At 43.4% G+C, this 27388-nt stretch overlaps 1 protein-coding gene across 1 annotated transcript in view; it reads left to right on the top strand.

Moving 5' to 3' along the window:
• The first annotated feature begins 6544 nt into the window (after nt 1–6544).
• Nucleotides 6545–27388, top strand: part of LOC5574419 (ubiquitin carboxyl-terminal hydrolase 45) — a 30595-nt gene continuing 9751 nt past the window's right edge. The window contains exons 1-3 of the mRNA XM_001661387.2: nt 6545–6714; nt 7058–7430; nt 7702–8495. Of these exons, the coding sequence (XP_001661437.2) occupies nt 7083–7430; nt 7702–8495 (1142 nt within the window). The 5' untranslated portion in view covers nt 6545–6714; nt 7058–7082. The remainder of the gene's footprint in view (nt 6715–7057; nt 7431–7701; nt 8496–27388) is intronic.

Raw genomic sequence — 27388 nt, 5'->3', positions numbered from 1 at the left:
TTGCAACATGTTCAATCTTCAGACGTCCATTCGCAATATGATCACGCAAGAAATGATGCTTTATGTCGATGTGTTTCGATCGTTTCGATTCAAAGTTCCGGGCCATTCCGATACATCCTTGATTATTGTAAATTTTGCACCCTATCGGACGCGACGATTTGTAATCGTCGCCGGTGAAACCGTCGCCAAAATCGTCGCCAGCCAAGCAACCGCTATGAATTTGACATTCCATCAGTCTTACCAACACAATGGCAAATAACCTCCTTTGATTTATTCTCTGGTATTTGACATTTCACCAGTCTTGCCAACACAAAGGCAAATCACCTCCTTTGATTGATTTGCTAGCGACGATTTTTTTTCAGTCTGTTCGAAAGTTGGCGGCGCGTTTTGTAGTGAATGAAACAGACAATATCTTCGTAAATAACGAAGGCTTCGTCCTTTTGCTTCAGTTGTAGATCTTCAAGTACCCCTGCTATCCATATTCCTTCTGACGCTGCGGAACTCAAAGCTACATATTCAGCTTCGCTGGACGAAGTAGCAACTGTAGTCTGCTTCTTGCTTGACCAAGACACCAGATTTCCAAACACCTCAAACACATAGCCGCTCACCGACTTCCTGTCCAAAGTATCCGATGCCCAGTCAGCGTCTGCATAACCGATCAAAATTTCCGCATCATTGTTTCGCTTAAACTCCAAATGCCTTGACTTCCTTCCCTTCAGGTAGCGTACCACTCTTTTCAAACATTTCCAGTGAGATGATGAAGGTTTCTGTTGAAAACGCCCCAGATAACTAACGGGAAAACACAGGTCTGGTCTGGTACACAGCATTATATACATTATGGTACCCAGCAGTTCACGATACGGTTCATTTGTAGATTCTCCATCTTCGTGCAGCAAAAGTCCTTTTTCAAGTGGTGTTTTAACTGGATTACAATCCGACATTTGGAAACGATTCAACATCTTTTCAATATTTGACACTTGCGATAAACGTATTCTGGTGCGATCCTCGTTATATTCCAGCTTGATTCCCAAGAAATGGTTAGCTTCTCCACAATCTGACATGGCAAAAACAGACATCAGCTGCTTCTTGAGTTTCAAGATTGACGATTTCTTCCTACCAACGATCAGCAGGTCATCTACGTAAAGCACGATGTAGATCTCATCTCCAGGTAGAATTCTTGTATATAAACAATAGTCGTGCATTGATCGTTTGAATCCTAGTTCTAACAGCTTCTGGTTGAACTTCTCGTTCCAACAACGCGGGGATTGTTTCAACCCGTATAGTGACTTGACTAATCGACATACAGTGTTTGGTGGTGCATCGACGCCATCTGGAATTTCCATGAAAATCGTTTCCTTCAATTCTCCATGCAGGAAAGCCGTTTTCACGTCCATTTGATGGAAATGAAAACCTTGATGGATGCCGGCTGACAGTATGATCCGAATTGTGGTTAACTTTGCAACGGGCGCAAATATTTCGTCATAGTCCAGTCCTTGTTTTTGAAGAAAACCTTTAACAACCAGTCGGGCTTTATATCGTACTGGCTGACCGTTCACGTCCTCCTTCACTCGGAAAATCCATTTTGACTTCAGCGGTTTAACACCTGCCGGACAGCTCGTGAAGTACCACACGTGATTCTCATCCATCGAACGAAGCTCGTCTTCCACCGCTTTCAGCCAGACTTTTCGATCGGGGCGGCCATTGATTTCAGCGAATGTCTCGGGGGCATCTGGTAGAAGTAAACTGGCAGAAGTTGCTCTATACCCAGTTAAGTAATCTAACAACTTACCGGGTAACCTGCGCTCCCGTCCGCTGTGCCTCGACTCTTGTATCGGTCGTTCTGTTTGCAGAGGGAGCGCGTCGCTGAACTCTTCTTCCGGTTCACTTTCACGAGCATCGACTTGCTCATGATTATCAGGTACAGCAACGTCTTCGTTCTGGGCTTCGCTTTCCGCCTCGACTTCAACTTCACCTTCCCCCTCTTGCTCGAAAGGGAACCGAACTAGCAATGGCACATCTATATCAGGCTTCATGTTCTCAATGTCAGCGTATGGAAACGAACTCTCATCAAACTTAACGTCCCTCGCAATGATTATCTTCCTCGATTTCTTGTCCCATAGCCGGTAGCCATTAGGGGCATAACCAATCATCACCATTTCGCGGCTTTTCGGATCCAGCTTCTTCCTATTCTGCGCCGGTATCCATGCAAAACTTTTGCATCCGAAGATCCGTAATTTATCCAAATTTGGTTTGGAGTTGAACCACAGCTCCGCCGGAGATACACCACTTGGCAAGGCTGACGTAGGGCTTCGATTCAGAAGATAGACGCACGCCAGGGCTGCTTCGGACCATAAGTTTTTCGGTACCAGTGAATCGATGAGGACTGAACGGATTCTCTCTACGAGTGTTCGGTTGAACCGCTCCGCAACACCATTTTGTTGTGGCGTGTACGCCACCGTGGGTTCTACTTGGATACCTTTGTGCTTGTAGTAGTTTTTCTGATCAGTTGAAAAATACTCCCGTCCTTGATCCACCGTCATCCGCGAAATCGATTTGCCAATCATCGCTGTCACTGCTGCTTCATATTCTTTGAACTTCTCAAAAACTTCGGATTTTCTTTTTATCGGATAGATCATTCCAAAGTGGCTGTAGTCATCAATGAAGCTAACAAAATATCGGGACCCGTCCCATGCTGCAGGGTCGATAGGCCCACACACATCCGAATGGATTCTTTCAAGGGGGCGAGTTGCTCGGACTCTGGTTCCATTAAAAGGTTCCCTACATTGCTTACCTTGGATACATGCTTCGCAGATGCCGATCTTGGGTGCTTTCCTCATTCCTTTTAATTCACCATTTCGGGCCATCGTTTCAAGTCCTTGTTGGCTGATATGGCCTAATCTGCGATGCCACAGTTTTCCGGTATCGACGTCACACATATTTGCACAACGATCCTGCAGAAACAGCTCTATCTCGAACAAGTTGCCGTTTAGGTATCCAGTTGCCAGCACGCTTCCGTTCTTCTTCAAAACTGCCGTATCTCCGGAGAACAGCACATCGATACCAGCTTTCGTCATTTTCTTGACCGACATTAAATTCTCCCTTAAGTCTGGCACGAGTAGAACATTCTTGACGTTAAACGGCACTCCTCGGTTACTAACAGCGTTGATTTCTCCGATCGTCTTGGCTATCATTGCTTGGCCTTCCTTTGCAACTTTAATTTCTACCGGATCGTCCAACTTGCGCAGGTTTGCAAATACGGAGCTTTCACTTACCAAGTGATCACTGCATCCGGAATCTAATTTGAAAACGATCCTTCCGGCTCTCTTGCGTCTACATGGGTCCACATCCGCCATGAAACTCACCGCATTCTTCACAACTGAATTTGCTTCACTTTTGCTTTGTAGACGGCAATCTTTCTTGTAATGACCCCGCCTACCGCATCCGTGGCACTTTCCGTTGAACTTTTGCTGTTTCTTTTGCTTGTGTCCATGGCCAGTAAACGCTGCCGGTTTCACCTCTTCAAATTCTTCCTGGCGATCAGTCCGTTTCGATTCTTCTGCTAATAACCGTTGCTTGACGAAATCCAGCGTTAATTCTTTCTCAGCCACGTTCTCCAAAGCAGTTACAAGTGGGTCGTAGGTATCAGGTAACGTTAAGAAAAGCTGCGACACCAGATCTGCCTCCACCAAAGTCGCGCCGGCCGTCTTCAGCTTTCTAACCAATCCATCGAACTCCAGAAAATGGCTTCTCATGTCGATTCCGTTCTTCATACGGAGGCGCGCCAGTTGCTTCCGGATGAGAGTCTGGCTGGCAACGGACTTCTTAGCGTATGTTACCTCCAAACTTTCCCACATCAGCTTAGTTGTCGTCTTTTCGCGAACTACCTCAAGACAGTCGTCCGCCAGGCAGCTAACCAACAGCGCTTTTCCCTTACGATCCTTTTCAACGAATTTCGTCCTCTCGGCTGCTTGTTCCGGCACATCTTCCGTTAGCACCTCCGAGACTCCGGCCGCTTCCAGGAAAAGCCTGACACGGTAGCTCCAATTTTCGTATCCTCCAATATTTCCGCGAAATTGCGGGATTCCATGAGCGAGATCCTTCTGCGTGGTGCCCATAACCTATTGAGGGTCTTGGCTCGTTTGTAGTGAAGACACGAACACGTAACGTAACGAACAAACTAGCTTTATTGATAACACGTCTTAACTGGTTGGAGTATTGGGATGGAATAGCTTGTTAGGAAAAATAACAGAGGGCGGTTGCTATGATAGTAACACCTAGGGTTAGGGCGATTGCTACTATGTTAATAAGTTTCAACTACGAAGAAGGTGCGAATATGGAGAAGCACCTGTTCGCGATCGAAGAGTTGTTCGATCGGCTGTCGTGTGCGGGGCAGAAGCTCGAGAGTTCGCTGCAAGTAGCGATGGTGTATCGCAGTCTGCCGGAGTCGTACAACGGGTTGGTGACGGCTTTGGAAAGCCGGCCAGATGACGACCAGACTCTGGAGTTCGTGAAGCAGCGGCTGATGGACGAGTACCACCGACGGATGGAGAAGCGTGATGTGTCCAGTGAGCGCAGTGACCGTGCGCTGAAAGCGAATAACGGTAGAGAAAGAAGAAGACAGCGAGTTTGTTATTACTGCCGGAAACCTGGCCACTTCCGGAGGGATTGCCCAGAGCTACGTGAAAGGGAAGAAAAAGTGCCGGAAGTGAAGAAAGCGGTGAAGAAAAATCCCGGAATCTGTTTTGGTGTTGGCGGACAGCGGAAGCGGAACAGCTGGTACGTGGACAGTGGCTGTTCGAGCCACATGACCAGCGACAGGAAGTTCTTCGATAAGATCGACGAAAGAGAGAAGGTTGACGTGTACTTGGCGGATGGCTCGGTGCTGAGATCCGCTGGTGTTGGAGAAGGCTTCCTGAAGTGCGTCGATGAGAATGAAAAAACGAAGAAAATAGTAGTGAAAGACGTGCTGTACGTTCCGGAGCTGGACTGTGGATTGCTTTCAGTCCGGAAGCTGGCACAAAAGGGACTGAATGTGAACTTTGTGGAGTCCAGGTGCCAGATTGTGAGCCGTAGCGGAGAAATGCAAGCTGTGGCAGAACTTTCTAGAGAGCTGTACGCTCTGAAGACTGCAGAAGTGAGGAAGAGCGGCAACCGCCGGAAAACTGCAGCTGGGCATCCCGTTGAGGAGGAGTGCTGCCAAGAACTATTTTATGACTGTTTTGACGAAGGAAACCGATGCTAAGTGTGACATCGTGTAGACTGTAAACTTTTTGTGATCTTTGTGACTTTGTGCTATACTTGACGAAGCAGGAGTGTTTGGTGCAAGAGGAGAAACTTTGTAGAGACTGTGTTGTCCAATGAGAACTGTTCAAGACTTTGTGACTGTACAGACAAGTGATGAATACATCGAGGAGGAGTGTTGTAATTTTGGACCAGTCTGTTTTATGTTGACGATGTTTATCATCATTGCCTTGCGCCGACCCTGTGATTCGTATGTATGTTGTTTGTTGTTTATATGTTATATTAGTAATAAACCGACCGCCGCGACGAGCAAACGTTACTCTGTGTGTTCCGTGTTCTTTCCGTTCGCGTACCGAAATTCCCCCGGTGGTTTTGTCGGTACCACTGTGTACCTGGTGGGTCTCCGTGGTTAAGCCTTCCCACAGTGTCAAGGTTCATTTATGGACCAAATTTTTAAATTAATGTTTAAACATGATATAGCCATTATTTGAGCGGGAAAAATTGCTAAAGTAATTACAGTAACATGCTTTTTCGTGTTATTAAATAAAAACAAAATTTCATTACAAATTTTAGGACCCAATTACAAGAAACTCATGTTTAAATTTACTAGGGCTCAGTCATTTATTTAGCTAAGTATGCTGTTTCGCTCAAGAAAAGTAAAGAAATTCCTTGACTGAATGGGTCAAGAATTTTCCTTTAGAGGGTCCCCTTTGAAATGACATTTCTTCTCAACTGCGTACTGCGTGATTTTCTGGACCATTTCTGGGAAGAAATTTTCCACGCATCGAGATAGGGTATATTCACAAATTTCATAACGCCAAAAATGGCCATTTTCGACACCCACCCACCCCCTTGTAACGCTTTTTGTATGAACGTTTTACAAATTTTGTATGAGCCATAACAGCACGAGGACACCCACCCACCCCCTTCAGCGTCATGAAATTTGTGAATGAGCCCATAGGCGATTCCTTTTCTTGTCAGTAGCAAACCAGCCTTTAAGGCTGAAATTGACCATTTTTGACACCCACCCTTGTAACACTTATTGTATGCATATTATGCAGTTATTTTTTATGGGCCCTAACATCGTTAGGATACCCACCCACCCCCTCTAGCTTTATGAAATTTGTGAATGGGCCCTTGGAGGCGTATTTTTCTAATCACTGCACAAATATATTTAAAATTTGTTGACCTAATTTCCTTTTCGACCCAATCGATCGCAACCCACCGAACAAAAGGCTGAGAAAAAATCGTCCACTACTTTTGCTCGGGCATCCATCTGTCAGTGCACGCCTGTCAAATGTTTGTGTCATGTCACTTTTTGCTGGCTGATGGTCTAAAAAATCTACGACGAGCGATCACTGCACCACACAGATTTTGACGAGAAGATGGAACCTACTTTCTGCTCCGTGCGTATTTTGAAGTGAACTTTGTGCGCCAAATCGCCGTTTCCGCTGCGGAAATTATAGTGCAAAAGTAAGTTCGTGATCCGTGCTCTTGGGGGGATGTGTTTTTGTTTGTGACAAGCGGACGGATTCTCGGGGGAAATCGACGGAATTTGCTACGGTGTAATTAACCTCAATTGTGGGTTGGTGGGGTGGGGTGGCACGGCTCCCTTCCCGTGGGTTTCCCTCGGATGTGTTGTTTTGTTGGTGGCCTCCAGTGTTTGTAGACGTAGACAGGGAGGACAGTGTTCTAATGCCCCATAGGAGTTATTTTAGATCGAGAACTGTTTTCTTTGTGTGATTTCACTTTTCTGGGTCACCCGAGAGGAGAAGTGCTGGTGGATTGATGTTTTCTTTGTTTTGTCGTGTTTTAGGTGCTGGTAGAAGCCGTCCTCTAAGATGGTAAAGAAAAAGTGCACTGATATCCGGAACGATGATTCCTCGACGGAATCGAACGACGAAGCGCGGCTGCCTCTCCATCAGGGCCCGGGGGAAAAATGTGCCCACGTCAAGAAGGCCATCGATTCGAACACGGTCAAGAAGAAGCTGAAACAGAACGGGCTGGAGGCGCAGTGCCCCAAGTGCCAGGAGGACAAATCGCTGCCCAAGCCGGATCCGATGGTTGGCGAGGGGCTGGAACTGGAGGAGGAGGATATCATGTCTTCGCTGAGTCTTTGGCTGTGTCTGCAGTGCGGAACGCAGCTTTGCGGGCGCTCCAGAAACCAGCATGCGCTCGAACATTGCAAGGTAAGAAAGGGGACCTAGTATACTAAACTGGCCCAATAGGTATACTTAGCTTCGAAATTCTTAAAATTCTTGCGGAAGTTTCTATCGAAAATCCTGATGCAATTCTTACGGAAATTTTTAGAGGATTCGTCCATTAACTCTCCTATGACTACTAGAAATTCATCTGGAATTCCTTTGGAAATAACTCTGGGATTCTTCCAAAAATGTTTCTAACATTAATGCGAGTTATAAGATAATTGATCTAACTAACTGTTTTTATCATTTCTTTCAGGTTCCCCGCTCCGAACCACATGTGATAGCGATGAATACGACAGATTTTCGGATCTGGTGCTATCAGTGTGACTCCGAAGTGAATCCAAAGTCCTTTCCCAAGTTGCTCGATTGCTACGAGTTTGTAAAACGTGAAGCGGAAAAGGTGAAGGAAAATCCCCCGCAAATCCTCGACATCGAGCGGAAGATGCAAGCTGCGGCCAGCGGAATCCGCGCCATGGGCGGCGCCACGCCAATTGCGTCCGGATCTTCCGTCACCAGCAGTACGATGGGACTGGCAAGCAATCAGAACCGGCTGGCGAACAGTAGTTCATCCGCTCCTTCGTTGACCACTCCGAACTATCGAGATCTACGGTTGGACATTCCACGGAATCCTGCCTCTGCCATCATTGATGGCCTGCCTCGAGTGCGTGGTCTCTCCAATCTGGGCAACACCTGCTTCTATAATGCGGTCCTGCAGTGTCTGGCGCGCACACCCTTTCTGCTGGACGTCCTGAAGGAGTCCGCTGTCGAGGGAGAGAAGTTCCAGCTGCCCGGAGGACTGCTCAAGCTGAAGGATGGCACGGAAACGGAACTGATACCAATCAGCGGCGAGTTGAAGGCTTGGGGAGCTTTCACGGAATCGCTGGCCGAAACACTGACCGAGCTGCAGACCGGAGGGGGCGTATTCACGCCGAGTAAGCTGCTGCGGCAGCTCACTGCCAAGTGGCCGCAGTTTGCCGGCGCCGAGCAGCACGATTCGCACGAGCTGTTGCGCCACTTGCTGGAGAGCGTGCGGAGTGAGGATCTGCGAAGGTGAGTTTGGCACATTGCGATACAGATCTTGGTATAAAAGGGAGCGTGTGGTATTTTGTTAAAATGCTCTAGGGATTATTCAGGCAATGCTTACGGAATTCCCACATGAAGTCATACAAGAATGCTTCTAGAGATTTCTCCGAGAAGTTCTTCATGGATTTCTCCAGGGAATTCTACGAGTACCAGAGAAGAAAAGCATACACGAAATATTAAACTGCGAGATAACTCCAATTTGCCAAAGACAATCAATCGACAATCGGTTTTTGTCACGTTTGATAAAATGCAAAAATAAGTTCCGATTAATTTCGCGCTTTTATTATGTTTGTCCATTGTTTAAGATCCCGGCTCACAGTGACAGTTCGTAAGCAGAATCTCGGTTCACTTTGTCGTACATAAATTTCGTATCGGTTTCTCCCTCGCAGGGCTGTACCGTTTTACATAAGCCTGCAAAGATTGATCATTGGTGTTCTTTTATGCTGAAGACTAATCTGAGCTATCCTTTCTCGTAGCCACTACCCAAACTAGGCAGGATTAAGCTTTTTGCAATCTCAGCACGAAACGGACCAACAACGAAAAAATCAGATCGGTATCTATGAAAAGTCGTCAAAGGCGAAAAAGCACAGAATACACTACACTCAAAACAACCCAAACGTCATTCTTACGTGAAAACATACGTGTTTTTTTTTTTCATCGCACTTTTCACGTAGGGGAAGAGCACTAATTTTCGACCTATTCATACGATTTTGGCCTACTTTGTATGAAAGTCCGAAAATTGGCACAGAATTCTTGTAGGTCGAAAATTAGTGCTTTTCTCCTAGCACTTACGTGGATCATGGATACCACTGAATGAACGCATGAACAAATAGACCTCATCAGTTCCATCGAAGTTTCACGTAGACTTCGTAGCAGCTAGTGGATTCTAGATGAAATTTTTATTGATTTTTATCGGTATAGTCACAGATAACAGATGTTTATGTCCGATTGCAAAACTGTGTAAGACAATTAATGTTGATTTTAAGTGGCAACACAAGTAGCAACATCGTGGTGGCGCTGTTATCGCTAAGTTCCCATGGTGATGTCTGTGGTGAATATGAAACATTTCAAGATACTTATATTCACCACTGATTGCAGCAATCCGTTGTGTGGCGGCGCTAGTGTTTTCAACGTGTTTTAGTTTGAATATTTACACAAGTTTTCAGAAGATTTTTGTTCTAGCATAAACATCTGTTATCTGTGGTATAGTTAAATGAAACCCAATTCTGCTTTGCATTGGCTTCTCCAATTAAATAGTGTTTTAATTTACAAAAAAGTATATCAAACAAAAAGAATTCTAGGAGCAACCTTAGTAACCGTTGTATTCCTGGATAAATAGTTGTAATAAATGTTCATTCCTTGTTCAGACTTTGACCACTACGCAAGTGTTTTATTTCCATTCACAAGTGGTTATGGGCCCAGAGTTGGTCATAGCCTGAAAAGTACGAGAAGCGCATTTTTTCGATTTGGAAGCCATGATCCCGAGAGGCGATGAGCAAACCGTTGGTTCTGGAAGCGGCACGAGCGGAAGTACGAGGACGGCATCTAGTGGCGTAGGATTACCGACTGGTGGTGATGGTCTGCGGCCCGGAGGTGTTGTGCGTGCCTACGGAAACCCTGTGAACCTTTCAAACATGGAAAAGCTACGTGGACGGGAAAATTACGCATCATGGGCCTTCGCTATGAAAATGACGCTGATTAGAGAAGGATCCTGGCGAGCTGTGAAGCCATTAGAGGGGCAGGCAGTTGATCCGGAGACGTCTGAACGAGCATTGGCCGCAATCTGCCTGAGCATAGAGAAGAACATCTACAGCTTGGTAAAAAACGTTGAAACCGCGAAAGAAGCATGGGAAAAGCTCCAGAAGGCGTTTCAAGATAACGGACTTCTTCGACGTTTTGGATTGCTGGACAAGTTGACATCAGTGAAGTTGGAGGAAATCGGTTCCGTTGAAGATTACGTCGACGTGTTGGTAACCACGGCGCAGAGCCTGAGCGAAATTGGATTCGAGGTAAACGACCAGTGGTTAGCATCGATCTTATTGAAGGGTTTGCCGGAGTATTACAATCCCATGATAATGGGAATGGAAGCTTCGGGCATCGAGCTGACGGCTGACCTTGTGAAAGCGAAAATACTTCAAGATGTGAAGTGGCCGTTAAAAGGTTGCGAAGCGGAGGGCGCCTTGTACACCAAACAGAATCTTAAATCAAGACACGCGAAAACTGATAAGAAATCAGGAACATGCTTCAATTGCAGAAAACCTGGACACTTTGCTGCACAATGTCCGCAGAAGCAGCCAACGAAAGGCAAAGGTAAGGCGTTGTGTGCAATGATGGCTGTGGGCAGAGGAAAAGAAGAAGATTGGTACTTTGACTCAGCTGCAAGCAGCCATATGACCAGAAGTGAGGAAGGCTTTAAGAAGCATGAAACTGTGGTGAATTCGATAGATACAGCAAATAATCAGTCCATCAAGTCGGTCGCCAGAGGGTTTGTCGAGCTAGATCTCAAAGAAGGAAGCATCGAAGTACAGAACGTGCTGCTTGTTCCTGATTTGGCCACAAACTTGTTATCAATCAGTCAAATTTGCATGAAAAGATTAAAAGTTGTTTTCACGGCGTCGAAATGTGAAGTTCTGGATAATGATGGCACGGTAATCGCGTCAGGAACGGAAGAAGATGAACTATATCGGCTGAATCAGAGAATAGAGAAGTCGTTTCTAACGGTGGATTCCAACATTTGGCATAAGCGATTAGGACACCTAAATCAGCAGAGTATGGTGAAGCTTTTGTCGATGGCAGATGGAATCGTGCTGAAGAAAGAAGCTCTTCAAGATTGTATCGCTTGTCTTCAAGGTAAGCATGCTCGAGACACGTTTCGTTCTAGTTCCTCGAGAGCAGAAGGTGTACTGGACTTGGTGCATTCGGATGTCTGCGGTCCTGTTGAAGTTCCATCGCTTGGAGGAAGCCGGTTCTTCGTCACTGTTGTGTAGTAAGAACAACTGCTTAGTTTGGAGGTTGAACAAAGAATGAATATATTTTCTAGTTGTCATTATTAGTATAAGAATCATGGCTTGCTTGGCAGTTCAAGGGTTACTGCTCTAACATCTCCCTCCTCAGAAAAGCTCATAATATTCAAAATGAGAAGGGAGCCAACGTTTCCTGCCTGAAGGTCCTCGGAAGGGTAGTGAACGTTTTCTGGACGGAACTGGATCTGTGGTTTGATTTATCTGCGATGGTCCAGGTACAGCATCTTCCATTGGATTCTGCATCACGTCTTCAGGAAACGTACCAGCTCTTGGGAATCCGGGATCAGGAACGGGGTTGTCCACAAGATTAGGGAGATTTTCGATGTTTTCGACTTGATTTGACCTGGACAGTTGAACTCTTCTAGCAAGATTTCCAAAGGCAAAGGCTGTTCTGCTGTAGGTTGATGTTCACCGTCCGGTGTACGTCTTCGCAACTGGTTCACATGGGATCTGATTAAACCTCAACGTCTTTTGGCTTCGAGGAGAATGTTGTACACCACGCTACCCTTCTTTTCGATAACGGTTCCTTGCGCCCAATATCGTTCGTTTCGAATATGAATTTCAGCGAATACTGCGTCTCCAGCTTCGAAAGACCGGTATTTAGCGCCGTGCTTCTTATTGAATTTCATGTTCTGTACTTCATTGATGTGAGATGGCTCTGGAACCGATGGCTTCATCAAGTCTAGAACGGAGCGGGGTTTCCTTCCCAGTAAAACTTCAGCTGGCGATTTGTTGTCTGGCAAAGACGGATTCGGGGTGCAACGATAGGTTTGCAGGAAAATCTGCAAAGTGTCTTCAACATCTTCTCCGCCTATCTTCAAAAGAGCTCTCTTCAACGTATCCACAAACCTTTCGGCTTGACCATTAGACTGTGGATGAAAGGGAGGAGTCTTCACATGATCGATTCCGAAATCTTGACAAAACTTTGCAAAAGCTTCCGAACTGAATTGTGTGCCATTGTCCGTCACAATTGTTAGTGGACATCCGAATCGAGACACACACTCCTTAAGCTTCTTAATCGTCGTTGTTGCGGTGGAATTGTTGGTCGCAAACATCTCAGGCCACTTTGAATGCGCGTCCACGATGACAAGGAAAAATTTTCCCCGTACTGGTCCAGCATAATCCACGTGAAGACGAGACCATGGCGTGGATGGAATCGGCCACGACGAAAGTGTTGTTTTCACAGGAGCTTTTGATGCCGAAGCGCAACTTCCGCATTTTCGAACAAAGTCTTCAATATCTGCATCAATGTTTGGCCAGTACACGTAACTCCTAGCAAGGGATTTCATTCTCTGCATACCAGGATGACCAACGTGTAACTGCTTGAGGACAGGTGACTGCAATGACTGCGGAACGACAATTCGGTCCATGAACATCAGGCATCCGTCTGCTTCACAGAATGATTCACGTCTTTTGTAGAACGATGATACTGCATCCGGAAGTTTCACAGAAGGCCAGTTTTCACGTACTTGTTTGAGAATCGTCTGGAGAATTTTGTCTTTTCTTGTTTCTTGCACGATCATTTGATTTGTCACCGGAAGAGCTGATAAAACTTCGGATTGAATGTTACGGATATCTTCCTCGATTTGTAGACTTGCGATCACGTAATCTTCATCGGGCTTGGAATGTTCTCCAATCAAACGAGAAAGTACATCGGCATATCCAAAACTTTCAGTCTTCTTGAATTCGATCTTGAAATCGTATTGTAGCAGTGTGAGCGCCCACCGCTGCAATCTGTTTGCTGTATGGACAGGAATCCCTTTCTTCGAACCAAATATACCAAGGAGTGGTTTGTGATCGGTCTGCAGGGTGAAACGTCTTCCAAATATCATACGGTGGAACTTGGTACAGGCAAAAATCAGAGCTAGTCCTTCTTTTTCTCCTTGAGCGTAATTCCGTTCAGCATCCGTCAACGTGCGAGAAGCGTGACAAACAGCTTTCACAGAACCATCCGGGAAACGGTGAAGTAGGACTGCTCCTATGCCATGCTGTGATGCATCCGCTGCTACTATCATCTCCAAATTCGGATTGTAATGGGTCAACAGCAGGTCCGATTGCAAAACGTTCTTGAATTGCTCAAATGACTTCTGGCAGGCTGGACTCCAGTTCCACTTCACGTCCTTTTTCAGCAAGGCATCCAACGGTTGACGGAGATCGTGTATGGTTCGTACAAACTTACCATAATAGTTAACTGCTCCAAGGAACGAACGTAGCGTCTGTACATCGTGTGGGGCTGGCATGTTGACGATGGCCTTGATTTTCTCTGGATCCGGACGAATCCCTTCTTCATCTACTATCAACCCGAGGTACTTGATCTGCTGCATGAAGAAATTGCTTTTTTCGATTTTCAGGTGGAACCCATATTCTTCAATGCGCGCCAACAGCCGGTCGAGTTGCTCAAGATGTTCTTCTAAGGAATCACTGGCTACAATGATGTCGTCCAAATAACCGCTGGTGTCTTTCAGGTCGGCGATCATGCTGTCCACGATCTGTTGAAATTCGCCTGGTGCTGTTTTCACTCCTGGAGAAAGTCGATTGAATTGATATAGCCCTTTGTGCGTATTGATGGTCAGTAATTTTCTGCTTTCTTCGGAGACTTCGACTTGCAAATAAGCATCCGAAAGATCGATTTGCGAAAATATCTTCTTTCCAGCCAATTTTGCGAATATGTCTTGAGGCAACGGCAACGGATGGTGATTCGACTCCAATCTCTCGTTCAATCCGGTCGAATAATCTGCACAGATCCTCACTTTGCCGTTTGGTTTCCGAACTGCTACAATAGGGGCGGCCCACTCGGAGTATGTCACAGGAGATATGATTCCCAGTGCTTGAAGTCGATTCAGTTCATCTTCAATCTTCTCAGTGGATGCATATGGAACTGGGCGTTTTTGACGATAGACTGGTCTGTTTCCTGGCTTGACCGTCAGCGATATTTGTTTCTTCGTGCACAGTCCGAGACTTTCGTTGAACACGTTGCTGTACTTCGCTTTCAAACTATCGACCAGGCCAACAGCGTTTGGATGAAGCTTCATGGATACTTGGTTGCACACTGCGTTGAACGGTACATCCCATAGTCCAAAAAGTTCGATCCACTCAGCTCCAAATAGATTGAGATCGTCTGCCTTCGATACGAAGCATCTTCCCTGCTTGGACATGCCATTCAATGTGATTGAGCACGTTAACTCCAGAATGAGACCCATATCGTCACCGGAAGCATTCACCACGTTGATAGACGGTTGTTTTCCGGTCGGGCAGCCCAATTGCTGGTAGACTTCATGGGAAATTACGCTGATGTCCGCTGCACTATCCAGCTGCATTCTGACTGGGCTTCCGTTGAGTTCGACCGTAGTGAATTTCCGATTAGCTGCAATACTGATCTGATTTATGGAATAAATTCCGTTGGCTTTTGCTGATTGATTCTTCGAACCTCGATTCTTCTTCTTCGGTTTCACCTGGAAGCAGGCACAGTATCCCTCTTTATGTCCGACTTTCTTGCATGACTTGCACTGATGTTGAATGAAGTTGCAGTTCTTGGAGTAGTGCATTTCTCCGCAACGCCAGCAAGGGGTGTTCGGGACATCGGAGAACTGCTGCTGCTGCTGAGATTGACCAGTTGTCTTGACTTTCGTTGGTTGCTTGATGGCGCAAACTGTGGATTTGTTACCTGACTTCTCGATCATTGCCGTATCCTTTTTGAGATTCAGGAGGCGCTGACAATCCTCGGCCAACGAATGTAGTGTCATCGGCGTCGCTGGATTAGCGTTCTCGATCTTGGAGAGCAGGGAAGTTCGGATATCCGCGTCTTTGCTTGAATTCAGGCCGCAAACGAAGAGTAGACATTTGAACTGGTCAGTCGTGATTTCCGGTAGTTTGAATTCTTCACACTTCTCGTTCACGATGCCAGCGTACGTGTAGAAATCATCCGACGGACTCTTCTGCTGCTGTAGACACTGGTACCGCAAGTTGAACAATGATGTGTTTCGACCGAAAATTGACTTCAAGGTGTTGATTGTGTCTTCGAATGAAACGTCTTTCGGTTTCTTCGGTAGGATGTAGTTCACATATTTCTTGTGCGCTACAGTGCTGATGTTCCGGAGCAAGAGTCTGACCTTGGCCGGTCCATCCAATTTCCGGGCGTCTTCTTCAAACAGATCCTCGTATTTTGCGAACCAGGCTTCAAACGTAACTCCCGCTTCAGCGTCGTAATGGAATTCACTGATACTGCTTGACAAAGACTCGATCAGGAACTCAGTCTGGTTTTGTCGGCGTGGATCCTCCGGATGCTGCTGGTTGGGCTGCAGATTGCCGTCACCACTTCCAACTTGTTGACTTGCTGCGGCTCTTGAAGCGGAAAGTTCTTGAAGGATTCGTCCTTGGTTCTCCAGAATCCGCAAGAGATTTGCCTCGAACTCGGGACTCATTTCGCTGCCGTAACTGTGCGTGACTTCGTAAAAATTCTCGTCGCCAAAATATGTTGTGTAGTAAGAACAACTGCTTAGTTTGGAGGTTGAACAAAGAATGAATATATTTTCTAGTTGTCATTATTAGTATAAGAATCATGGCTTGCTTGGCAGTTCAAGGGTTACTGCTCTAACAGTCACTTTTATCGATGATGCAACTCGGAAGGTATTCGTGTACTGTTTGGAGTCCAAAGGTCAAGTCACAGAGGTATACGAGCAGTTCAAGTCACTAGTCGAACGGCAAACTGGCAGGAAGTTGAAGGTATTGCGGACGGACAATGGCACGGAATATGTCAATTCAAGAATGCGGAAGAGCATGCAGCGAGACGGTATCGTGCACCAAACCAGTTGTCCTTATACACCTCAACAAAATGGAGTAGCCGAGCGGATGAATCGCACGTTAGTGGAGAAGGCAAGATGTATGCTGAACGACGCTCAACTACCAAAGATGTTTTGGGCAGAAGCCATTTCCACGGCGGCGTATCTAGTGAATCGCAGTCCATCCAGATCACTTGACTTGGTAACACCGGAGGAAGCATGGTCTAAGCAAAAGCCGAATCTACAGCACTTGAAGGTATTTGGATCGCGTGCAATGTACCACATCCCAAAGCAGAAGAGGAGGAAATTCGATGTGAAGTCCAACGAAGGCATTTTCGTTGGGTACGCAGATAACTCGAAAGGATTTCGTATTTTCAACCCGGATTCTGGCGACGTGATCATCACTAGAGATGTAGTCATTGTGGATGAAGGACGACCAGCGAAGTTTCTGAGGAAGCAAGAATTAGTTGAATTCACAGAACTGTTCTCCTGGGTTGAAACAACTGAAGATAATATTCAAGCTGGCAGTCCACCAAGGGTCCAAGAAGAAGAAGAAGCAATGGTACCGGTCGATCAAGCCAACGAAAATGTTACCAATCAGGCCAACATTTTCGATCGTTCTTCGGACAACGTGGTGCCTGCTCTTGTGCTCCCACCGCAACTTACAAGACCAGCTGATGAGCAGCAAGGGTTGAGGCGCAGCGGTCGGGAGCGCGTATTCCCGAGCAAGTATTCTGATTTTGTATGCTTTAGTTCAACTGCTGTCCAGAATTTTTCCAAACAGTTCGATCTTGATGATACCAACGACGAAGCGATTGATGACGATGGAGGAGATCCGACGAGTTACACTGAGGCGTTGAAGCGAGCGGATCATCGTCACTGGACTAAAGCGATGCAAGAGGAGCTTCAAGCGTTGGAAGACAATGGTACTTGGGTCCTGACTGATCTACCACACGGGAGAAAAGCCATTCGGAATAAATGGGTTTTCAAGACCAAACGAGGAGTAGATGGCGAAATAGAGCGGTATAAGGCAAGGCTTGTTATAAAAGGATGTTCTCAACGAGCCGGCATCGATTACAATGAAGTATATTCCCCGGTAGTGCGATACTCTACCATTCGCTTCCTCATGGCGTTAGCAGTACAACATGATCTCGACATCGAGCAGCTTGATGCGGTTACAGCGTTTCTGCAAGGAAAACTCAAGGATGAAGAGATATACATGGAACAACCCGAAGGTTACGTCGGCGATCCCATGAAGGTGTGCAAGTTACAAAAGGCTTTATACGGATTGAAGCAATCGAGCAGGGTGTGGAATATTCAGTTGGACGAATCTCTGAAGAAGTTCGGGTTAATTCGATCCAGTGTAGATCCTTGTTTGTATTATATCCTCGAAGAAGACGGCAAGATGCTATTCGTGACGATCTATGTGGATGATTTTCTGGTGTTCACGAACAATGCAGAGGTTAAGGAAAAATTGAAAACTTACCTGAATTCTCGATTCAAGATGAAGAACCTAGGAGAGGCGAAATTTTGTCTGGGACTGCGGATAAGTCGTGACCGATTGCATGGAAAACTTTCTCTAAATCAACAACCGTATATCGAAGATATCCTGAAAAGATTTAACATGGCAAATTCAAAAACATTGGCGACGCCAATGGACCCAAGCATCAAACTCGATAAGTCAATGTGCCCCAAGACGCCAGATGAAGTTGCAGATATAAAGGATGTTCCTTTCAAAGAAGCAGTTGGTTCTCTGCTATTTGCAGCGCAAGCTACAAGACCGGACATCGCATTTGCTGTGAACATGGTAAGCCAATTTTCAGCTAATCCTGGACGACAACACTGGGAGGCTGTTAAACGGATTATGTGTTACTTGCGCGGCACGTGTGACGCAAAACTGATGTATAAGAGATCTGGTGAGTCTCAGCTGACTGGTTATACAGATGCGGATTGGGGAGGAGAACCCGATACGCGCAAATCTACGACCGGATACGTTTTCAAGATGATGGGAGGAGCCATTTCGTGTAGCGTGAAGCGACAACCTTGTGTGGCGTTATCATCATGTGAAGCGGAGTTCATCGCTTTATCTCGAACCACACAAGAGGCGCTCTGGTGGCAGCAACTTCTCTCGCAGATCTGTGGTGAGCAGCCAATACCTATCTTTTGTGACAATCAATCCGCAATATGTATGACCCGGAACGACTGTTGTAATTCCCGGACGAAGCATGTGGCCATTCGTTACCGATTCGTGAAGGACGAAGTTGAGAAAGGTAACATCAAAATTCACTACATTCCTACTCATGAACATCCAGCGGATGGGTTTACCAAAGCTTTGGCAAAGCAGAAGCACAATCAATTCAAGGCATTGACCGGGATCGAAGGTTAAGGAGGAGTGTTGGAGTAGTAACCTGCGATCTAAGTAATACCGTATCTAGGAGCAACCTTAGTAACCGTTGTATTCCTGGATAAATAGTTGTAATAAATTTTCATTCCTTGTTCAGACTTTGACCACTACGCAAGTGTTTTATTTCCATTCACAAGTAATATTCACTGACCGACACTGAGGCATCCATGGTCGAGCTGCATTAGAACAGACACAATTTTGTCCGGGTTTGCTGTTCTATGTTTCGTAAGCTATAAAAAATATGAAAAAAACTTTAAAATATTGATATTCTCCGGAATCTAACACATATTTACCTTGAAATTATTCTAAAAGTTGTTTTAAAGTCCAGCAACTCCTGGAAAAACAAGCGGCCACCATTTTCAAATTTGAACTGAGAATAAACGCGATGTCAAAACAGAGAATGCACGCAATGTCAAAATGAAATTAATTGCCTACGTGATTTTCACGTAAGTGCGACGGGTAGCTTTGGTAACAATCATCGGGATTCCATTTGGTAATTATATATGCTCTAGTAATTATTACCTTGGTCAGATGAAGATGAGGCAAAATTAATTTGGAATGATCTACGTGATTTTTCACGTAGCAATGACGTTTGGATTATTTTGAGTGTAAGTAGTATATTCTAAAACTAGTGGTCCCGGCAAACTTCGTCTTGCCATCAAGTAGGCTGTTGAAAAACGCTTTTGATCGTCCCATATAAAATGACAGTCTTGTTCGTGCTTGTTTTTTTTAACTTTCCCGATGAATATCCTGGGATTTTTATATACAAACACGTCGGAACCCTTGACAAACAAAATTGAGAAAGAATCAGTCAAATCCGTTGACCCGTTCATGAGCCATTTCGTGACATACAAACACCATTCCATTTTAATTTATATAGATAGATAATCTCCATTAGAGCTTATTGCGACAGAACAGTCGCAGAACAAGAGCTGGTAATGGAATCACTATTTTCAGAGTAACTTGTCAGAATGCCAACTCAGAATTGGCTGCCATGGACTGCTACGATGCTACCACTGGATTGCTTGTGATAACATCTCTCCCTTCTTATTTCCGGACTACCCAGTACCGTGACATGCTCTATTACCGTGAGGTTAAAAAAACTCAAGGTTCAATCGATCAGATAAAAATAACGTATGATTATTTCCAAGTCTTTCATGTTTTATATAGTAGACCATTCTATATACTTTGTATAAAAAATAAGATTTTAACCATTTTGAAAATTTTAACCTTAGTTACAGTTGATGTAGTTAAACATACCAGTGTTCCAAATACCGTGCATCTGACCCCGACTGCCGGGTCTCATTTTGAAACATCTCTCAATTGAACGAACGAAGCGCATCAAAAATAAAACTTTTGTATCGAACAACGAATTGAGGTTTGCATGATTGATTCGGGAAATAAAATATATATATTTCACTTCGCCATTTTGGAATCATAACTGAAACACGGTATTTGGAACACATAAGCAACCGTGCCGGGGCCCAGATAGCCGTAGCGGTAAACGCGCAGCTATTCAGCATGACCAAGCTGAGGGTCGTGGGTTCGAATCCCACCGGTCGAGGATCTTTTCGGGTTGGAAATTTTCTCGACTTCCCAGGGCATAGAGTATCTTCGTACCTGCCACACGATATACGCATGCAAAAATGGTCATTGGCATAGTACCGTGAGGGCCCCTAACTCTGCGCAGCTCCTAACTCTGCGCACTTTTACCAAAATCCACCAAAATCTGGTAAAATACTTAAATTTTTGTTTAAATTCTTTTTTTCATACAATGCTACAATAGTATTAAAAAGTACGCGAAGAATTTTCTTGACAAATTTACGTTTATTACTTAAATAAAAAATAAAATAGCTTTAAAAATATTGAAAAACGTCCAAATTGACTACCCGTTAGCAAAAATGCTAAGGGAGTACCTCATCACTCAAGTCATTTGAAGCAAATTAAAGAGAATATATTTCAGATTTTTAGTACGTATGCACTAGTTTATTAATCGAGCAATCATCACTGGCACAGTGCAACTTATTTTCTCTTCATTTTCTTATTCTTCTTAAGTGCGCATAGTAAGGAACCATTTTTCAACTATGTTCCTTACTTTGCGCAGCAGTTATAAAACGTCATTTTCAACATACAATCAACCCTCCAGAGGTTGATATTGAAGGGAACCATAGACTTGTCGACACCATCGAGATATGGAATGAAAATGCTTTGGAAAATTGTTTGAGGGAACCATCAAAAGAAGATTAGGAAATGACGTCCATCATATTTTAAGGATTTCTACACTCTGTCCCTTCAATCCACTGTCGCGATTTTTACAGTACCTAATGCATTGTCACATTTTCGTAGACTCCTCCTCCCCTGAACGATGCACGTAATTTTTGAATGCTCCCTAACCATGCAATAAAATAATTTTGATTTTTTGTATAGTTTCATGAGTCAATATCGAGTAATGGAACATCAAGGTTTAATCGTATTTGCTATATAGAAACGAAACGCCTATAAAGTACTGTTATTGATCTGCAATAGGAATCGTTCATTAATTACGTCACGCTTATACAGAGCGGCGATACTTCTCGATACATTAAGAATACATTAAGAATGGATATACCCTTTCGCTTAAACTATTCATAAGCGTATTTAATAGAAATGTTCTTATTTATTTTCTTCAAATCCGGATCCGACCCGAATCCGAGACAATTATTTAATACCAAACCCGGACCCGAACCGAACCAAAGAAAATTTGCTTTTTATATTTTCTAGTGAAAATACATAAACAGTGAAAAAGCTAATTTTCCGTAATTTGTACCCTTTTTTATGTTGGTTTAGATTTTAGAAAACTAAGTTAATTACATGTTTTGGAAATCATATGATGATTTCGATTATTTTGAGAGTTGCTCTTAATGGCATTCAGTAACAGTAATGGATCATTGAAGGTAGTTTTTGCAAGTGCTCACCGCATCAAAACAAAGGCGCCACTGTATATGGGATTCAACATTGTGACAGCATTGCTGTTCTGTCAAACACACAAGGCTACGGTGGCGCTATCTATGCTTTCCATAGCGGCAGTTTTGGTTATTTTAATGATCCATTATCAAGGATTGAATTAAAGATAAAATTCACTGCAGTTAGTATACTTCTATGTTAGAAACATTCCACGCTCCACCGGGGACGTAAAGCCGTATAAAGCAAGAAAATGAAGATTAATTAAGAGTTTAAATGCTAGTAATGCTTTTAGTAAACTTTAGCAACTGTTATAAAGAATTTATCGAGTGCGCAGAGTTAGGAACCTAAATGCGCAGAATAAGGAGCATTGCAAAAATGAGTGCGCAGAGTTAGGGACACGGACACCCTTCAGAAAAATTAAAAATTTGCCATAAAAATCATTACTTAATGAAGCTTTTATATTTTTTCCTTTTACATAAGACAAATAAGTATTTGCTCCCAAAATTTTAGAGTATTGTGTTTTGTTTTCACTTAATTACAGCTGTTTGAAATTTAAAAAGCGTTAAGTGCGCAGAGTATGGGGCCTTCACGGTAAGCTCTCAGTGAATAACTGTGGAAGCGCTCATAAGAACACTAAGCTGAGAAGCAGGCTCTGTCCCAGTGGGGACGTAACGCCAGAAAGAAGAAGAAGAAGCAACCGTGCCCTACACTGATAAAAATCCACACGCTCGATCTGTGTGTTTAAAATTATGGATCGATTCATGAACGTCCATATCGATTGGCTATGATTTTCTTGCAAACTTCGTGTGTGTTACACATTAAATTCCTGTGTTTTGCTTCATGGATTGATTCATCAACCGACAACAGGGATTCCATATTTTTTCCACATAAGTTCCCGAAGCTTTCTCTTCAGATTCGTATGTGTCAACCTATGGACGCATAGATCATCACTCCAACACGGATTCAGTGTGTTTTGCTTATGGTTATCTTGTGTCATAATCATCATGTTCAAGTTGGTCGATTCATTGATATGCGCAATGAGATTGTTATGATGAAATCCATGAGCTATGCTATCGATTTCCATTTTCAAAGCTTCTAAATTGTTTGTGATCAACCCATGGGATGCATAGTGAACTGAATTGCGGTTGGACCTTGTGTCGAACGACAGTCATCATCATGCTTCCAGAGAGAAGAAGCAAATTTTGAAGCTGAAAGTGTTAGATGAAAATTTGTGAATTCGATTTTTCTTTTATTAGTGAAGTTGACCGATGTACGAGAATTCTACCTTTCTATAAGAAAACATTGATTATAATGTATAGTTTAGTAGAAAAATCGGATTCCACTAACAGATTTTCCCGGCTTTCAGTTTCGAAAAAAATGGAATATGCTTATCCCTGGCTTCCCAAATTATGGATTTGCGGCGCCCCGCTTGTTGCTGGCTCACGGGTTTGAAAAAAAAAAAGAATCAAGAGAGCTTGCGACAAGCAGAGGAGCCTTGGATCCATATTTTGGGGAGCAAAAGTTTTTCTACCAAATTTCTTCTTTCAGTCCCATGACATTTATGTTCTATCACACATGACTATCTAAAGCTACTACATTTCGAATTCAATAAGCAAATCAGTTGATTTTCATGATTTAATATTTGGAAATTCATGTTTGTTTCACATGAAAACCTAAAGTTGTTACACATGTTATTATACCGTGAAATCAATGATGAATTCCATATGGCTAAGGACTGTTCATTAAAGAAAGTGGACACCTGATTGTTAACATTTTGGTGTGAAAATTCCAAGGAAAAAAATCAAATTTTGTTTCAGTGTGTACTCAAGTGTTTATTTTGACAGCAGAAGAAAGTTGACATCGAACAGTTGTAAATTCCAAGCGATAGGTCGGTTTAACATGGCGACACGCAGATTTATTCTGCACAAATGGTGTTCAGAAAAGTTGTCGTTCCGAGGTTTGGCTTAAATCGCAAAGTGTCCAAATTCCAATTTTTCAACACTGTATCGAAAACAGATGCTTATGACGACGTGCAATACATCCGAACAAAAAAAATGGGAAAAAAGTTTTTTTATGGCAAGCAGTTTGCTCCTGCGGTATGAAAAGTACTACATTTTTCACAACGGGTTCAATCAACGGCGAAAATTACAGAACTGAATGCATTTAAAAACGTCTTCTGCCCATCTACCGAAAGTATAACAAGTCTCCATTGCTTTGGACAGGGCTGGCATCGGCTCACTATGCTTCAGCTACTTTGGAGATGTTCAAGAAGGAAAAAGTCGAATTTGTTAAAACATGGCAGATTCTACCGAATTGCCCATAACTATGCCCCATTTGGAAATATTGGGCAATAATCAAACAACATCTTAAGAAAGATGGAAGATAAGCAAGTTCCATGGATTTTTTTAAGAAAATGTGGTAAGCAACACAAAGAAAAGTCACGAAGAAAGTTGTGCAGAATTCGATTGGAGGCATAAGAGAAAATTCAGATCATTATCCAGGAATGCTCAATAAATGTTCAAACTTATGTGAATTTGGTCGAGATTACTTTGATTTCCATATATTTCGAAACAACTCATGAATTTGTTCGAAAATAAACAGTTTGCTTTAAAAAATACGTGTCCACTTTCTTAAATGAACAGTCCTTACCACACTCAAATCATGTGGTTTTCCTCATTGCGCAAATCTATAAGAAAAACACACGACCTTGACGTGTAGATTTTTCTCAGTGTGCATACAACAAACATATGCGATGAAACACTTCACCACGCGACAACGATCATAATACTAAATCGTCAAACTCAATAAGCCATTTTACGAGACGTTCGAATGACGTTTTCTGGCGGGCCGCTCATTGTTGTTGTTCAAAAAACTAGCATGATATCTGAATGGCGCTGGTCACATTTTTGTTGCCGATGACTTCCCCGTCTTTTTCAGCGCATGTTTCGGCCCGGTTTACATGTATTACAGGTAACGTAGATGAAAAATATCTTCCCTGCCTACTGATTTAAATTTTACATGCGAACATTAAAAACTGTGTTGCATTGCCACCAGCGCCATTATTGAATATGCTTTTTCCACATGTAGCGCTAGAAGAAACGTCACTGAACCAAGAAATATCATAGAAAATATTAAAAACCTCATATACCCTTGCGATATTTAAAATCCGATTCATTTCATGTGCATCCATTGATATTCATTGAAAGAACACATAAAGCTCATTATGATATTTCATACCATTCATTTACCAACACTGTGGATTGTGTATGACATAAAGTCATGTATGTCATACGATGAATGTTATGTGATTTTCCGATGTGAAAATTCAGTCTTATTATTTTCGTATTTGATTCGTACTTTCGTGATGGCGAATTCGGCTCCGATAATTTCATTGTGATGGATTTAAATGAGTTTAATTGTAAGCGACATGAATTGGAACTGTGAAATAGTTAACGAATATGTGAAAGAAGGGTAAGTAAAATATTCAAAACACAAAATGAACGTAAATAAATTTTGGAATTAAATTTACAGGAAACATCAAAAACTTTGTAACAAGAACGAAAGGAACAGAAACTTCAGCACGGCCAGAAGTATGGCATGTGATTTTTTTTGTTATAATTATATCAATTAAATCGATCGGCTATGCAATGTAATTGATAATTTATTAAATAAATGGTGTTTCAATTATAATTATATTGTTCATTCTATTAAAAAACTGAAATGAATACTATACTATCATATAAAAACCATTGACAATATTGATATTTGTCATCTGAATATAACATAACATTCATTGGCAACATACAATGGTTCATATCTTCAATTTTCATGAAATGTATGTGTTTTATCAGATGAATCTAATTAAAACGAAATCTCACAAGTTTATGTGATAAGTTGATGAGCGTTATGTGAAAAGCTCTATGGAAAAAAACTATATGTGTTTTCAGATAAATCGGACATGATTACTTGGTTCAGTGTAAATAAATCGGCCCGCCAGAAACTTTCAAAGCTGGTAAACAAACGGAAACCATATGATTCGAAACGTCTCATAAAATGGCTTATAAGGCTATCGCACCCTTCTCTTTCCAGCAACAAGATCAAATGGGATTTTTTGTTTGTTGTTTTCATACGGAATCGGTTTCCGTATGAAAACAATCTATAAGCGTGCGTATGCTGGAAAGAGAAAGGCGATTAAACGTCAGATTGCCTTATGTCGCAAACAAACGTTGTAGCAATAAACACACACTAGTCTGATGACAAAAATTTTCTGTGAATGCGAAACAGAATAAAGCATCACAAACAAAATGAAACTATTTTCCCTCGCTTGCTAGGCGGAAGAAAATGGATCGCAAACTTCCACAGTAAGCATGCAGTTTTAAACATTGAGAATTTTCTCTTTTGTATTTCCACTTTACATGCAGTACTTACGTGAACGTATCAATCAAACCTGCGATTGAGCGTCAAACAGCGATACAAACCAAACACAATCAGCTGTTCCTCCGACGGCAAGCAAACAAGCGCTACAATCCGTGGGAAACAAAACCCAAACCAAGGCACACTGTATGGCAAACTTAAGCCAAAAACAGCAAACTGCCTGTACAAACCACTGCACAAGAATTACTCCGGAATACCGACGGTAATTTCCTCCCGGTTGTTTTTCGACCACTAGCTACGCGCGAAACGCAATAATTTCCAATTATACGCTCCCAAGACGACAATTCGTCCGGTGGGGTGTGCTGCTGTCGTCATGATGATGGTTGGCGAGAGCAATGTCAAACTCATTCATGACATTCGGAACACTTACTTCACTTATGTATGAAATTGAATGAGATCCAATGGTAGAGAATGAGTGGTTCGCTAAGCAGCAAATAACCTCCGGTGGTAACCCTGCTATCGATTCACGTTCGAAGCCACAAGACCATCAGCCGTTTCCACCAGAACATTCCGGTGGGCCAGTCGGATCGTTAACACCCGTGGAAGTCCCTCGCACTATCGACAGCATTTCTATGGGAGACAGTCCGGAGATCCAGGACAATTTCGCGAACAATCTTTTCGGTCGACAACAACATGATTCCGAGCGGCAAGTGCAGGTCTCTAATCTCCTACCGCTGGGCAACATCCAACCGTATATTCGTCTTCTGGATGAAGATCAACCTCCGAAGAGTTCGGAGTTAGCCCGAAATGCAAATCCGCTGAATGTGGACAACCTTCCGAGGATCGTCCCCAAGCTACTCGAAAATTCAAAGTATCTAATATGTGACGTCAGCATTTTCGTGATCAGCGACGCCTTGGTGAGCTGGAAGGATCCGAGGAACAAGACAAGCAACGTCTTCAAGAAAACGAAGCCATGTTGAAGAGACAGCAAGACATCAAAGCGCAGCATCAGGCGGAAAACGATTCTTGGAGGAAGCGAGAACTTGACCTTGTCAACCTTGTACGAGCAGGAGCAAGCTCGGCGTGTTGAAGAGAAGCAATATTTTTGGCTACAGAGCAGCAGTTGCTGCTAGACTGCTAGAATTTTCGATGAGGTGAGTGAAACATACCGACATCTTGTATCGCTAGTCAGGATAGGAGAGAAAGAACACCCCATACAAATTTTGTACCTCCTAGTTCGAGGATCGTTGAAACGTTGGTCCAGTTTGGGGTGCCGTTCAAAACTATCTGTCTAACCCTATCCTGCTACAGGAGCTTGTGACTGGCCAACATCAAGTT

The sequence above is a fragment of the Aedes aegypti genome, chromosome 1, assembly GCF_002204515.2.
Source record: "Aedes aegypti strain LVP_AGWG chromosome 1, AaegL5.0 Primary Assembly, whole genome shotgun sequence".
In the NCBI taxonomy this organism is placed as follows: Eukaryota; Metazoa; Arthropoda; class Insecta; order Diptera; family Culicidae; genus Aedes; species Aedes aegypti.
The sequence above is the reverse complement of the archived record's forward strand: the minus strand, read 5'-3'. Positions and strand labels throughout refer to the sequence as shown.